The sequence below is a fragment of the Antechinus flavipes genome, chromosome 6 (genome assembly GCF_016432865.1).
Source record: "Antechinus flavipes isolate AdamAnt ecotype Samford, QLD, Australia chromosome 6, AdamAnt_v2, whole genome shotgun sequence".
NCBI classification, from domain to species: domain Eukaryota; kingdom Metazoa; phylum Chordata; class Mammalia; order Dasyuromorphia; family Dasyuridae; genus Antechinus; species Antechinus flavipes.
This window is the reverse complement of record NC_067403.1, coordinates 122,758,531-122,772,404: the sequence shown is the minus strand read 5'-3', so window position 1 is coordinate 122,772,404 and position 13,874 is coordinate 122,758,531. Positions and strand designations below refer to the sequence as shown.

At 34.2% G+C, this 13,874-nt stretch overlaps 1 protein-coding gene across 12 annotated transcripts in view; it reads left to right on the top strand.

The window, feature by feature from the left end:
* The window catches only part of SORBS2 (sorbin and SH3 domain containing 2), a 126,881-nt gene that overhangs the window by 56,083 nt on the left and 56,924 nt on the right, over nt 1-13,874 (top strand). For 8 of the 12 annotated variants that reach the window (XM_051967685.1, XM_051967687.1, XM_051967681.1 and 5 more), the window contains 2 exons: nt 5,932-6,015; nt 7,840-7,896. The exons of the other annotated variants lie outside the window; for them this stretch is intronic. In XM_051967685.1, the coding sequence (XP_051823645.1) occupies nt 5,932-6,015; nt 7,840-7,896 (141 nt within the window). The remainder of the gene's footprint in view (nt 1-5,931; nt 6,016-7,839; nt 7,897-13,874) is intronic. 12 annotated transcript variants of the gene reach the window in all.

Here is a 13,874-nt window from a genome sequence, read left to right as displayed (position 1 = left end):
TGTAGGTAGGCATGGGGGCTCATCCCAGATACTAAGGAGGCTGAGGTTGGGTGGATTGCTTGAGCTACAGAATTCTGAGCTAAAGTGGGTTGAAACATATCAAGGTTGACATTAATATAGGGTAAGTGCTCCAGAGATGTTATACCAGGCTGCCTAAGGAAAGGCAAATGTCCCAGGCTGGAAATCAAGCTTTAATTTCCATGCTGATCAGAAGTGTGATTCACATTTAAAGTAATGGCTGCCCTTCCAGCCTGGGAGGGATAAGAAAATTCAGTTTTTTGAAAAAAATGTTGAAAATTTGAGATTTTACTGATAATCTGAATAATACTGGAATGAATAATAGGATCAGCCACCTGTAGAGTTATGGTACAAGGATATAAAGGCTAGATGCCAGCATGGTTGATTTTGTTATTCTTTAATACAGAGGAGATTGAAAAGCGAGTTGGTTGTAATGTATGTGTGTCCACAATTATCCACAAATATTAAAACCAGAAAATTCTATATAAATACAAATCTGCCTTAGAGATATGCATGAAATTTGTAGAATAAATGAAAAAGAAAATGAATGTGTCAGAAATGTTGATATATTTTAGGAATGGATATCTTCTCCTTTGTGACATATAACCAAGGTTCTTTAATCTTGCCAGAGAAGACAACATACTGATTCTTCACCTGAGACCACAGGTGAATAGATAGACTGAAAGGGGCAAAGAAATTAAGAAGAAACACAGCTTTGTCTTTGCCCCTTTCCTTCCTTCCTAACCTTTGAAGGCAATGGCATGGAAGTCTTACTTACTGGGAGATGTAGTTCTCTATATATTTGTGCTTTCCTTTGTGAATTTATGTAATAACCTGGGTCAACTTTCCTCTCACCTCTTTATTGAGTCTCTGGGCACTAGAATACTTCCAAACCAAAAAAGCATAGCATCAAATGGAGAAGTCTAAGATGAATGAGACTATTAGTGAGTTTTGATCTATTGTCTATCTTTGGGTTTCGCAGATGAAAGTCAGTTCTACATGTAGCCAAAGCAACGAGGGTATGTATGGCCATCTTAACCAGTCATTCAACGACCTCATGTTTGGTATGACTGACTGGCTGCAACAAAGCTGTCCTCTGGTTCTGATAAATGTGTTTGCTTGTTATGAAATGAAGGCATAATCTAAAATATGCATATTGGATTATAGCTTTTAGTTAAATATAAATTATTTTGGATTATATATTCCTTTATGTTCTGCATTTCTCTGCCATCCTTCATTTATCTGGGTAGAACTGACAATGCTGCTTTTCAACTGAATCAAAAATGCATCCTTTTCTGAACATAGTAATCCAGCTTCCCTCAAACAGATCTCTGACAATCTGGGCTCATCATTTTATTTTAGTGTCTGTGATATTGTCCTATTGAACATTTTCATTTGTTAAATTTGCTGCCCTCTGCTGTTAGGATAGAAATAGAACACTAAGTGCTTATAACTTTTTCCTTGCTTTCATAGTACTTTAATGTATAAATAAGATAATGAATGTACAATAGGACATTAGGACACATAGTAAAATAAATAAATACTGTGGTCCAGATAATCTCACAGAGTTTAGAAGATTAGGCCCTTGAATTAGTAATGGATCTAACGAACCATATCTGTAAAAGGCAGAGTTAAAATGATTCTCCTCTGGGCATTCCTCTAATATAAGTTTATGGCAATAATTTTTTCTCTATTAGAAAGTGATCCTGGATTCTCCAAAGGCAGGAGTCCTCAAACTATGGCCCGCGGGCCAGATGGGGCAGCTGAGGACGATTATTCCCCTCACCCAGGGCTATGAAGTTTCTTTATTTAAAAGCCCACAAAATAAAGTTTTTGTTTTCACTATAGTCCGGCCCTCCAACAGTCTGGGGGACAGTGAATGCCATGACCCCCTATTTAAAAATTTTGAGGACCTTTGGTCTCAAAGGTATAGGAGAGGAATATAAATTATAGCAGTTCCTACTCGATTAAAAAAGCTTTAAAGACAAATCCATTGATGGATTGGGGTTGTTCCCCAAGGTTTGGTTCTTGTTCATTTTTTCCTTTCCTTTTTTCCTCCCTTTTCCTTTTTTCATGCGATTTTCCCCTCTACTCCCTTTTTTCTTCCTCTCCTTTTTGTCCTATATTTTATCCATTCTTCTTTCCCCTTCTCTCTCATTTCTCCCTCTTCTCTTCTTTCCTCTTCTCCTTCCCCTTTTTTCACTTCTCCCCTTTTTTTCCTTTTTTCCTCTTCTCTTCTCTCTTCTTTTCTCCATTTCTTCTCTCTTTCCTTCCTCTCTTCCTTCTCTTTCTCCTGTCCTTTCCTTCTTCCTCATCTTCTTTGATCCTCATCTTCCTCCTTCTTCCTTTCCTCCCTTTATCTCATTTTCTCTGTTTTTCTCCTTTCTCTTCATAGAGTGATCTCATCCACTTTCATAGTTTCATGCATTATCTCATTAAACAGAGCTCTCAAATCTCTATCTCTTCCCCAAATTTCATATTGTCATTTCCAATTGTCTTTTGGAGCCTCATTCTTATCTCATGTTCAATATGTTCAAAATGGAATTTGAAATTTTATTCCCAAAATTTATTTTATCCTTTAGCTTTTCTGATTCTACAGAAGATACCTCGATACTTTCCATTACCCAGGTCCACAACTTTAAAGTCATTAAAAAAATTTTTTTTCCTCTTTGTCTCCTCCTATAACTGACCAGTTACCAAGTTACATCCATTCAACCCCTACCCTATTTATCCCATAGTTTTCCATTCTTTCTGTTCTCACTGAAATAATCTAATTTAGGCCTTTATTACCTCTGACAGGGACCTTCTTAATAGCCTCCTGATTGATCTTTCTGCTTCAAGTCCGCCCTTTTCTCCAATCCATTTTTTTTCTATGCAGCCCCCATCTCCTTCCTAATGATCACATACTTCTCTATTCAAAAATCTTCAATGGTTCCTCACAGCCATTCAGTAGAGTAAAATTCTTACATAGGCATTCACAAATCCCTACAGTCCAGAGTCCAATTGCCCTTCCAGTCTGATTTTAAAGCACTCCCTTTCATATACCCTATACCTCTGAAGACTCTCACTTCCAACCAATTGTTAAAAAAAAAAAAAAGTGATATCTCCTCTTACAAATTTATCCTACTTTACACAGACCTTTCTTTGTACTTATCACATTCATTCTTGTATTATAATTATTTGAGCACATGCCATATCTCCCAGTAATGTATTTTGCTCCCATCAGACATGGGCTATGTCTTATCTCATCATTCCGTAGATTTTTCATCAGTGTTGGTTGCATTAAATAAAGTATTTATGAAATAAATAAATAAAGTATTATGAAATAAGATTGTATTAGTACAGAAAAGGGCAAGAATCACCGAAAGGACCAAGAGAGGCCATCTGTCTTTTCCTTATTTAATTCTTATGTATTTCAACATTTGTATTACCATCTGCAAATTCCATCTTCCTTATATCTTTGATAAAATATTGAAAAAATTGTAACAGCCAGAAGGCTGCTTTGACTCATGAAAATAGATAGAGTATATGGCATCAACAGTAAAATAAATGGAAATGGAGCAACTCAGAAAAAAGTAAACCATATAATTTATGAAATTGTAATTATCCTTTAACTATCCAAAGGATAGTTACAATTTCAATTATATGAATGATTCCTCATCTTGATAAAACTAAGAGCCTTTAACTATCCAAAGGCTCTTAGTTTTATCAAGATGAGGAATCATTCATCCCCAGCACTGAAATAGTCAGTCCAGGAGAAGGAAATCTCTTAAGATCTTCAAAGGATTGGAATTGATTTTTTCAGCAATAGCTTAGGTGACATAATTGCATTCCTAGACCATGGCATTGACCATAAAGGACTCATATCTTGCCTTTGGGATTACTGTCTGTGCTCCCTGACATTTAAGGGCCCTGTTCTTGTTTGAGAAGTTTAGTACAGGTTTAATACACAGTCCTGATGTCAGGGTCTCTTATTAGAAGGTCAGGAAAAGGTAATTCTCAAAGCACTGATCTATCCTTTGACACAATATATGAGCACTCAATTTGACTTAGTAGTCTCCTACCCATATCTATTCAGACAACCATCTTCAATTCAAAAACTACTGAAAAAGATAACTGTGTAAGTAGAAAATGCACATTCTAGCTCCCCAAATAGGAACAATTTGTGTCTTCTCAATTCCTTTTGTCTCAAGTCTCCTTTTTTCTCCCATTTATTGAGAAATAGCTATAATATTCCTAAATATTATATGTAATATATTACATATATGTTATAGAAAAAATCAATTAGAAAATATCAGTTTGTCTATTAGTATCCATTGGAATATTCAACTAAAGTAAAATAATTATAAACTATCAGAATCTTAAACCTAGAAGAAAATTAGAGATTATCCAGTCCAACGTGCTTTTTTTTGCCAAGAAGGAAATTTAGATCAAGAAAGATAAAGTGACTTGAGGAGGATCAAAAAGGGGAAAAGTTGGGACTAACACTTAGGTTTCTTGATTCCTAGGTCAGTGTTCTTACACCTAATTAGAATACAACTTCAAATTCATGAAAATTTCAGGATGTAAACAGATAGATGTAAATTTGCACACACACTCATGCATAAACACACACATAATGATTTCAGCAAAAAATTGTACAATATATAATTTTAACTATGAATAAATAATGTTTTTCTTGTAATATTGCTTTGTGTTTCTAGGTGGTAAGAGAATGAATTTTTTTCTTCTGAAAGAAGACATTATGTGGAGAGCAAACCCCGTGCTCGAATCTTGTGCCATTTCTTATTGCCCACTTTGGCTCCTTCCTACACAGGCCCAAGAGAGAAGGCCTAAACCATCTCTCACACAACCCTTTGAGCTGCACAAACTCTTATCTGTCCTCCTCACAGTAACTGCTCAATATGCACCAAGGATTTAGGTTATTCATGGGAATATTATGAATTGTTGAGCTGGATTAGGTACAGAATCCTAACCTATTCAAAAATAAAAGACTAAAATAAGACTTCAGATTGCTGTTTTATTGATACTTGGATCCTAACAGTTGTCTATATACCACTTAGGTCAAAATCCATCCTGTATTTTGTCTTATTGTGTCACCTTTTCATGAAGTTTAAACTTTGTTAGCCACACACAAAGAAAAAAGTAATAGTACCAAGGGGTCATTTGGAAAGAGAAATAGTCATACAGATCATAATTTTTTTTTCCTCTTCATCACTGCATTCTAATTAAGGAGAGACAAATGGCATAGCAGAATAAAGAATCCATATGAAATTTGGTCTCCACCTAGATTATGTATCCTGTTAACCCATGGCATCTCCTGGAATTTTGTTCATATTCTCCAGGTTATATAGTACTGGGGAAGAAAGGAAAGAATCTCAGATACCATCTAAGTAATAGATTGAAGTAGAATTCTATTGCTTCCCTCACTCCCACTGACCTTGAACCCTCTTCTGAGTTCTTTCCCTAATGGTAAATAAAATTTAGATGTCTTAGCACAAAGTCTGCTGCAAGATATCTGGACCCATTCCTCCATTCTACATAGACATTGAAATACTGTTATTAAGATTAGAAATGAGTGAAAGCCATAGAGGTCATTACTATGTTGTCAGTTTATAGCTATTCTATTATATTAAAATATATCTAAAATATTCAGAAGGGAAATGTTAATATTGCATACTTAAGAAAAAAAACTAGAAATGATGAGAAGAAAAAGCTACCCCATGGGAAGCGTTGAACAGGAAGTTTCAGCAAAACCCATCACCAAACTTTGGTCCTCTATTCCTCTCCTGCTACCTCCCCTCATTGTGACTTGTGGTGTGTGCCTGTATTGATGTTTTTGGTGTCACACAGCATTTCCTTCACTTGGCTCAGTTTGCCTTTTCCTTCCCTTTTCCTTCATATCTGCTCCAGACTGATCGCATAAATCCAGATGACATAGATTTAGAAAATGAACCCTGGTATAAATTCTTTTCAGAACTGGAGTTTGGACGCCCGGTAAGTGAGGCTAGCAAATTAACATATGAACATTAGGAAAACATCCTTAAGAAAGACAAATTGAAAAGTGCCAATAAAGAATTGGGTAGATGCCAATTACATATTCTTTTCCATCCCACAAAGATGATTTGAGTTTTATTCCTACATGGAAAGTAATTATTCCCTATATGGTTTGGCTTACCTGCCAAATTATTATTAATTTCTTGCAAATAATTGAAATATAGCTAGATTTAAAACTTCAGAATATTTGATCATTTCTCTCCAATAAAGCATTTTATTATGTTATTTATATATCGTTTTGATCCACTTGTATAAAATAAAAAATACACAGGAATATCTCATTCTGTTTAGGACTGTACTACCAGTAAAAAAAAAAAAAAAAAAACAAAAAAAAAACATTTGCCTACTGATCTACAAAATAATCTTCCCAATTTGCAATTTCAGCAATTACATGCAAACAAAAAAAGGAAGCATAATGTCTTCTTCTCATCCGAATGATATTACATGGGGTGTCTCAGGACTGAGGCTCTTAAGTAGATAGACCACAAGACTTGAAGTCAGGAAAATGCCAGTTTGAACACTGCCTCTGAAAGTTATTAAAGTACAACTCTGCTGAGTAGTTTACTCGGCTTCCCTCAGCCTCTGTTTGCTTATCTGTAAAGTGGTAAAAGCACTGACCTGTTTGTGGAAATAAATGAGATCTCTAAATGACTGCAAATATGTAAACACTAGATAAATATCATCTCAGGGGTTTAACTCCTAGAAGAAAATCCTAGAGATCTCCTGCTGTAGTGGGAGGAAATCCGTGATTTCCAAATAAAAAACTCATTTAAAATCAATTTTGACACAAATTTTTGCCCTAAGAATGTCATAGCCCTAGGCTATAAGGAGAAATGACAACAATTTTATCATCAATTTAAGAGTTGTGAGAAAAATATTAAGATGCTAATGGAAGTTTTTATAGTTACCTAGTGTCATCAGAGTTTGCACAGCCCGTACTATGGAGCTAGTCAACCTGATCACAACTCTGGACTGACCCAGCTTTACTCAAAGAATACTTTTGCCTAACAAAAAGCTGTTCTATGCAACATTTTATAAAGGACATACATATCGGTTCTATATATTAGATCCAAAAGAGTAAAAAAAAATCTATAAGTAGACAGATTTTTAGAAAATAGTATGTTTTGCCCATTATACCAAAGATTTTTTTATATAATTGGATCAAAAGTGACTGTAAATGAATGGGTTTTTTTTTGTATGTTTCTATGAAATGTTGGTTTTTGGCATTTTTTCCATTTTATATATTGGCACCAAGTTAACTGGAGAGAGAACAGATGTTTCTCCCCTGATTTTGTGTTGCATTTGGTTGTCATTAATTAGGCAATTGATAAAATTAGGCAAATTCTGTCCTGAGACTAAGATCTGTCAGCATTTTTGTATGATAATTTTCTATCCTATACAGAACTCACCAGCATGTAATGCACGCTTTTTCTTCTAGTACATATTTCTTAAATGTGCTTTGAATTCCTTTCTTGGCAAATATTTAAATGCTAACATTGATCTGATGAGTTGAGTGTACTTTTTTTTTTTTAAACTAAGCAAATTACTAATATTTTTGTCATGTTCTTGAAAATATTTACCAGAATCCTCTCGTCCTTTCAGCTTACTCCTTTTGGCTATATTCATATCACTCTTTGTATGTATCTGATGCTGTCCACACAATTTCTAACTATGTCACCTTTTCCCCATGTTCATACCTTGCTGCCATTGATTCTCCTCCATTCCATCTCTACACTTCTGCCTATGTGCTGCATCCATCCCCAGCCTCCTAAAAAGGCTCTGGATTATGGTCAGGACCATTCTTCTGGTGTTTCCAAAGAGGTAAATGAATCATTGTTTCTTCCTTCAGATTATGATCTTACAGAATACTACTGTGATTCTGCACATTCCTATTTCACAATTCATCATTTAATGCTTTCCCATCATTTCTAAATTACAAGCTTTTATCATTGCATTATGTCCTGTAGTATTATTTTCAGGAAAATTCATTATGATGGGGGTGAGGGGAACAATAGACCGAAGGTTTTAGTGGACAGAAGTGTTCATTTAAGACTATGGATATAAGACAGCAAAAAGAAAAATCTAACATTATCCTAAGGTGCACAGTGTCATTTCAAAGGATATTATGGTTCTGCTGTATTCTTCCCTAGTCAGATGATACCTGTAGTATTCTGTTCAGTCCTAGGTACTCTTCCCAAAGAAAGACACTGATAAACTTTAGTGCATCAAGAAGATGGCAACCAGTATGGTAAAGAAACTAGATACTATATCATAGGATGATAAATAGAAGTAAGCCTTAGCAGATAAAAGAAAAAATATTGGAGAAGGAGGAATGTACAAAGTAAAGGGATTTTCCTTCTTTTTTACTCAGAGGAAGAAATGGGGTAGAGAGAACATGGATTTTTGTTCCTTGGAAAAAATAAAATTTTAAAAGTTAATTTTTTTTTCTTCCAACAATTTGTAAATCAGGGGATTGGGGGAGGGCAGGGAACTGAACTGTTATTGTTTGGAACAAAGATGAAGCAATCTCTTCTTGGGTCCATAATACAAAAACAGGAGCAATTTGCAGAGGTAAATTTAGAGTTGATAGAAGAGGAAATTTTCTAACAGTAAGAATTTGTCTCCAGGAGAAATGAGATGAGTAAGGTTCCTCTCAGAGTTTTTCAAATGTAAACCAACTGATTTACAAGCGGTATTAGAGGAGAGGTTCTTGTTCAGATACGGTTTTGATTAGTTTTCTCCTAAGATTCCTTCCAAAATCTAGAGTTTACAGCACTTTAATTCTTAAGACATTTTTTTCTTAAACATCATGAAAAATATCTTGATATTTACAACCTTCAGTCAACTTAGTCATCCACAAAGCAGCATGATAAAAAGAAATCCTAAAAAAAAATCAGTCGTATAGCATTTAAATGCCCTCTAATAAAGCATCTTAATTTATCATGACAATGATTCTTAGATTCAGGCTTCCATGGTTGTTATCAATTAGTCAGCAAGCTTTTATTAAGAGCATACCATGTACCATGCAGTGTGGTAGCACTGCAAAAAAAAAAAAAATGAAATAATCTTTATTCAGAGAGATTATATATCCTAGTAGGAAAAATAAAATATACACACACAAAAGAAATTAAAATAAATACAAAGGTAGTCAGAAAGATAGTAGGGCACTAGAATTTGGGAGAATTAAGAAAGGTTTATGTAGAAGGTGATGCTTGAGCTGAATCCTGGAGGAAGAAATGGATTTGGGGAGTGGAGGTAAGGAGACTGAGGTTCAGGCATGGGAATTGACCAAAGCACAGTATTCTTATATGAAAAACAGAAGATAAAGTTAGCTGGGCTATAGAGTAGAGATAGAGTATAGTTTGGAAAGAGAACATTGGAGTCAGATTGCAAGAGTTTTAAAAGGCAAAGAGAAAAATTAATGTTTTGTTCTGGTGGCAATAGGGAGCTAGTGGAGTTTATTGAATAGAGAATTGGACTAAAAGAAAATTAACTTTAGTAGCTGCTTAGAGAGTAGATTAGAATAGAGGATATGGAAATTATTGAGATACAGAAATTAATTAGAAGACCATTGCAATAGTGCATTTAACTTGTGATGGGAAGCGGCACTAAGATGGTGGTTATGTGAGTGAAGAGAAAGAAACAAATGTAGGAAAGTCTGTAAAAGTAGAAACAGAAAGATTTAACAATTAATAGAATATATGAGGTGAGAGACAGGAGAGAGCAATTGTTAAGTTATAAACCTAGGAAACTGATAAGAATGGTGGTGTCTTCTAAAGAGAGAGAGAAAACTAGTAGAAAAAAATTGGGAGGGAGGGAGAAATATCTGATTTAGACATGATAAGTTTGAAAGGCCTACTAGACATATAGTCTTTATTATCTGGGAAGCAGTTGGTCATGCAAGATGGAAGCTGAGGAGGGAGACTAAAGCTGGACAATCAAATCTGTGAGTAATCTGCCTGATGAGAGTTGATTTAAAAAAGGGGGGGAAATGTGTAAAGCAAGAAAAAATAAGGTATAAGACAGAGCCTTTTATAGAAACACCCACAATTTGGGAATGTAATATAATTGATAAGTCATCATAACAGATTGAGCAGGAGCTATCAGATATGTAAGAAGAAAACTAAGAAATAGTAGTATCATAAAAACCCAAGGAAGAGAGGGTCATCAACAGTGTTATGAAGTACAAACTTCAAGAAGGATGAGGATCAACAAAAAAAAAATATCAAATTTATCAGTTTTTTAAAAAAGCACTGATAACTTTGGAGAAAACTATTTCAGTTGAATAATGAGATCAGAAGATAGATTACAGAAGATTTGAAAGGGAGTCAAATGAAGAAGTAGAGGCAACAAAGAATAGACAAGTTTTTTTTAAAATATGTTTTGTTTTTATTTTTAAGGCCATTGGTAGAAATTGATTAGTGTGACTGACCCATAAGATCCCTTCAATTATTGGACCCTCTGCCACTAATGAAGATTGCAGCCCCTAGATTGACCAATATTTACATAATATCATTCCTCATTAAATGATTAAGAACTGGGCATTTTTACAAAGGATACATTCATAATTCAGATTATTTATATCTACCTATGTTACATTCTTCAAATTTTTTTTCCCCAATGGAAAGAAAGATCATATATTCTGTGAGAATCAAATACAGCTGCTAATTATCTGTTATGCATTTCTGTGTCTGTAAGTACCGCTAAGGGTCATGGTTGTTGAACTTAACTATAAATTATCCATGAATCTATACATGTGAATATTTCTGTCCTGATAGTACTAATCTCAAAATCTAGATATTTTCAGGGACTCTAAGAAAAGCTAAATTACCTCTCATTTCTTCTTTAGGAAAATGTTTGGTATGCTTTTTTTTTTTTTTTTAAATTTCTTATCCAGAACTGTATTCCATTGGTATAAGGACATACCTGATGTGGAAACTTCTAGTGATGCATTTCAATAACTTGTCTAAAATTTAAAATACTTGGTCTTACATATGGTACCACAATTGCCCAGAAGAACTTGAACCCATATTCTTGAGTCCAAACCTATCATCTTCCTAGCCAATATCCTTACTGTTTTTCTGTTCTTTGACTCCATCACTAATTTTAAAAGATTTTTTTCCTCTAAAAAATTATGAAAGTCCAAAAATGTAAGATAAAAATTGAAATTTATCATGGAATATAATGCACCACTAATTATTGATAAATTAATATACTTTTTATATAGTCTCTAGACACTATATTTAAAGGGAAAAAAGTAGAAACTTACTAAGAAATAATACAGTTATTTATAGGGGGGAAAGGAGAGTATCAAAGGGAAGATTTATCAAAATGATCATCTCTAAGCATTGGATGCTAAGAGAGTTGAATATGATGCAAAATCTCAGAACAAAATCAATAGGTTATCTATTCTATACCCAAGCTCCCAATCTGGTATCCACATTTTATTTTCAAGTTAATTTCTAGTTTATCATTCTTGAATTTTTATAACAAAAGAATGCTATTTGGGACAGTGGATAAAGGACTATGTCTGAAAGTCAGAAAGATTTCATTTCACATCTGCCTCAGACACTAATTGCATGATTCTACCTATTTGTCCCTCAGTTCTTCAACTATAAAATATATTTGCAACTACTTCTCAAAGTTGTTTTGAGGAATCAATTGATGTTTGTAAAGCATTTATCAAAATGCCTGGCACATAATAGGTACTATATAAATGCTTATTTTCTTCTTCCTTGCTTTCCTCCCTTCCCTTCCTAATCTATTCTCTACCTTTCCCTGTCCCTTTTTGTGTCTCTCTCCCCACTTCCTTCTTATCTTCCCTCTCCATCCCTCTCTTCCTCCTAACCTAACTCTCTAAGTAGCTTCCATTAAATAAATGTACTTGATGAATTCTTTGCCAGGGTATGATAAAAACCCTACTATTTCCATACATTGACTATTGTTTACAACATTTCTGATCTTGAGATTCAATCCAGTTTGGTTTTGGAGAGGTGGCACATTAACTCTGACTAATTCATTAGCATTTTTGCCCAAGATTGCTTCCTGAGCAGCAATGAAATGCACCTTCCTGCTTATGTGACATTGTGTACTTAAAACAAAACAAAACAAAATAAAACTTAGAGAGTGTTTTGTGCTAGGATAGCCTGTACTGAGAAGGCTCTTTATCTCCCAGGTTGATAGATCTGACTTGATCAGATTACAGATAACTTGAGGAGGTTTGGGAATGGTCTGAAAGTAAAGCTTAGTCAAAGTTTGAGGGTGGCTAAGTCAAAATGCTAACTTATAATATTAACTATTATTCTGTCAACTAGGACAGGCATAAGATTATATTTGGCATTCAAGGAGGCAATGTAGCCTATTGGATAGATTGACTATGTTTTAGGTTTTAGGATCAAGAAGACAAGAATTCAAATCCAACTTGTGATGTTTGCTAGCTATGGAATCCTAGGCAAATAACTCAATGTCTCCATGATTCATGCAACAACTTAGGGAGGTTGTCTTCAGATCTTCATTGGCAACTGGTAGAGAGATCCCACACCAGAAATTCATTGAACTTTCTATCTAATATCTTGGTGAAGTAGAAACAAGATTGGTTGGAAGGTAAGAAGACCTGAGTTTGAATCTTGGCTCTATTTCCTGCCTATGTAATCATGATTCAATTGCTCTGGATGCAAGTTTCCTCATCTCTAAAAGGAATGAGTTGATTACAATTTTTTCTAAGGCTCTTTCCAAATCAATTGAGTTCGTGTTTTATAAAAGTAGATCTGATATAAGATAGCATGTATTTATTGATTTTCCATATTTATGTAGCTAGTTTTCTACTCTTTTAAACTACAGAAAAAGTTTAGTAAATTGAAAAGATTATTTAAACTTATTAAACTGTAGACCAACATTTTCTGAAAATACTTTCTACTTGGAAAAAAAGAAAATGCTATGTTTTTCCCTTTGCAAATTAATGAAAAGGGATTCTTAATGACCCCTCCTTTTGTTTGTCTCCAGTCAAGATTCATTTATTTTTTCAAACTTGGCTGATAGTTTTAACAATTTTTATGTATTTATCCTTACAAGAATTAATCATCTCTGTCTTATATTATGTCTCCAATTGTACAATAAAATAAAATCCCTCAAAACAAGTACTCATAGTCTAACTACACAAATCCCTGCATTGGCCATGCTCAAAAATATATATCTCATTCTGGATTTTCAGCTTGTCATCTGTTTGGCCAGACTTGGGTGGCATAATTTATTGTCAATCATCTGAATTTGTGGCTTATCAAGATTTATTTCTTGTACAATTATATCTTGCATATAAGATTCAATTAACTTATGTAGGAACTTATATTCCTACAGAAGTGGGATTTCTCATGTTATTCATGAACAATTCCCTGGTAGGATTTCCCCATGTTGGAAGTTTTCAGAGACTGGATAGATGGTCATCTGTCAGATGTGTTTTGGGGAAATTTTTTCTGTAATACCAGTTGGACTATCATCTGACCTCCATTGTAACTACCTGATTGTGTATGATATCTAAGATTCTGTTTTGATGCACATATTAAAAGATTAAACATGTTTTCTTATTGCCTGCATTCTGTCTTTCCAAGATTTCAAAGTAAAACAATTAGACCTGGCAAAAGAAAGGGGGAAATTTCTTCCACAGAATTTAACAATGACCATAAATGTCTAAGTGATTTCTCACCGTATCTCCTCCTTTATTTGGTTGAATACATGGGATTTTATTAATAAATTAGAGTAATACTGTTCCTTTTCAGACATCAGGTTTCTCTTTTCTAAACAGC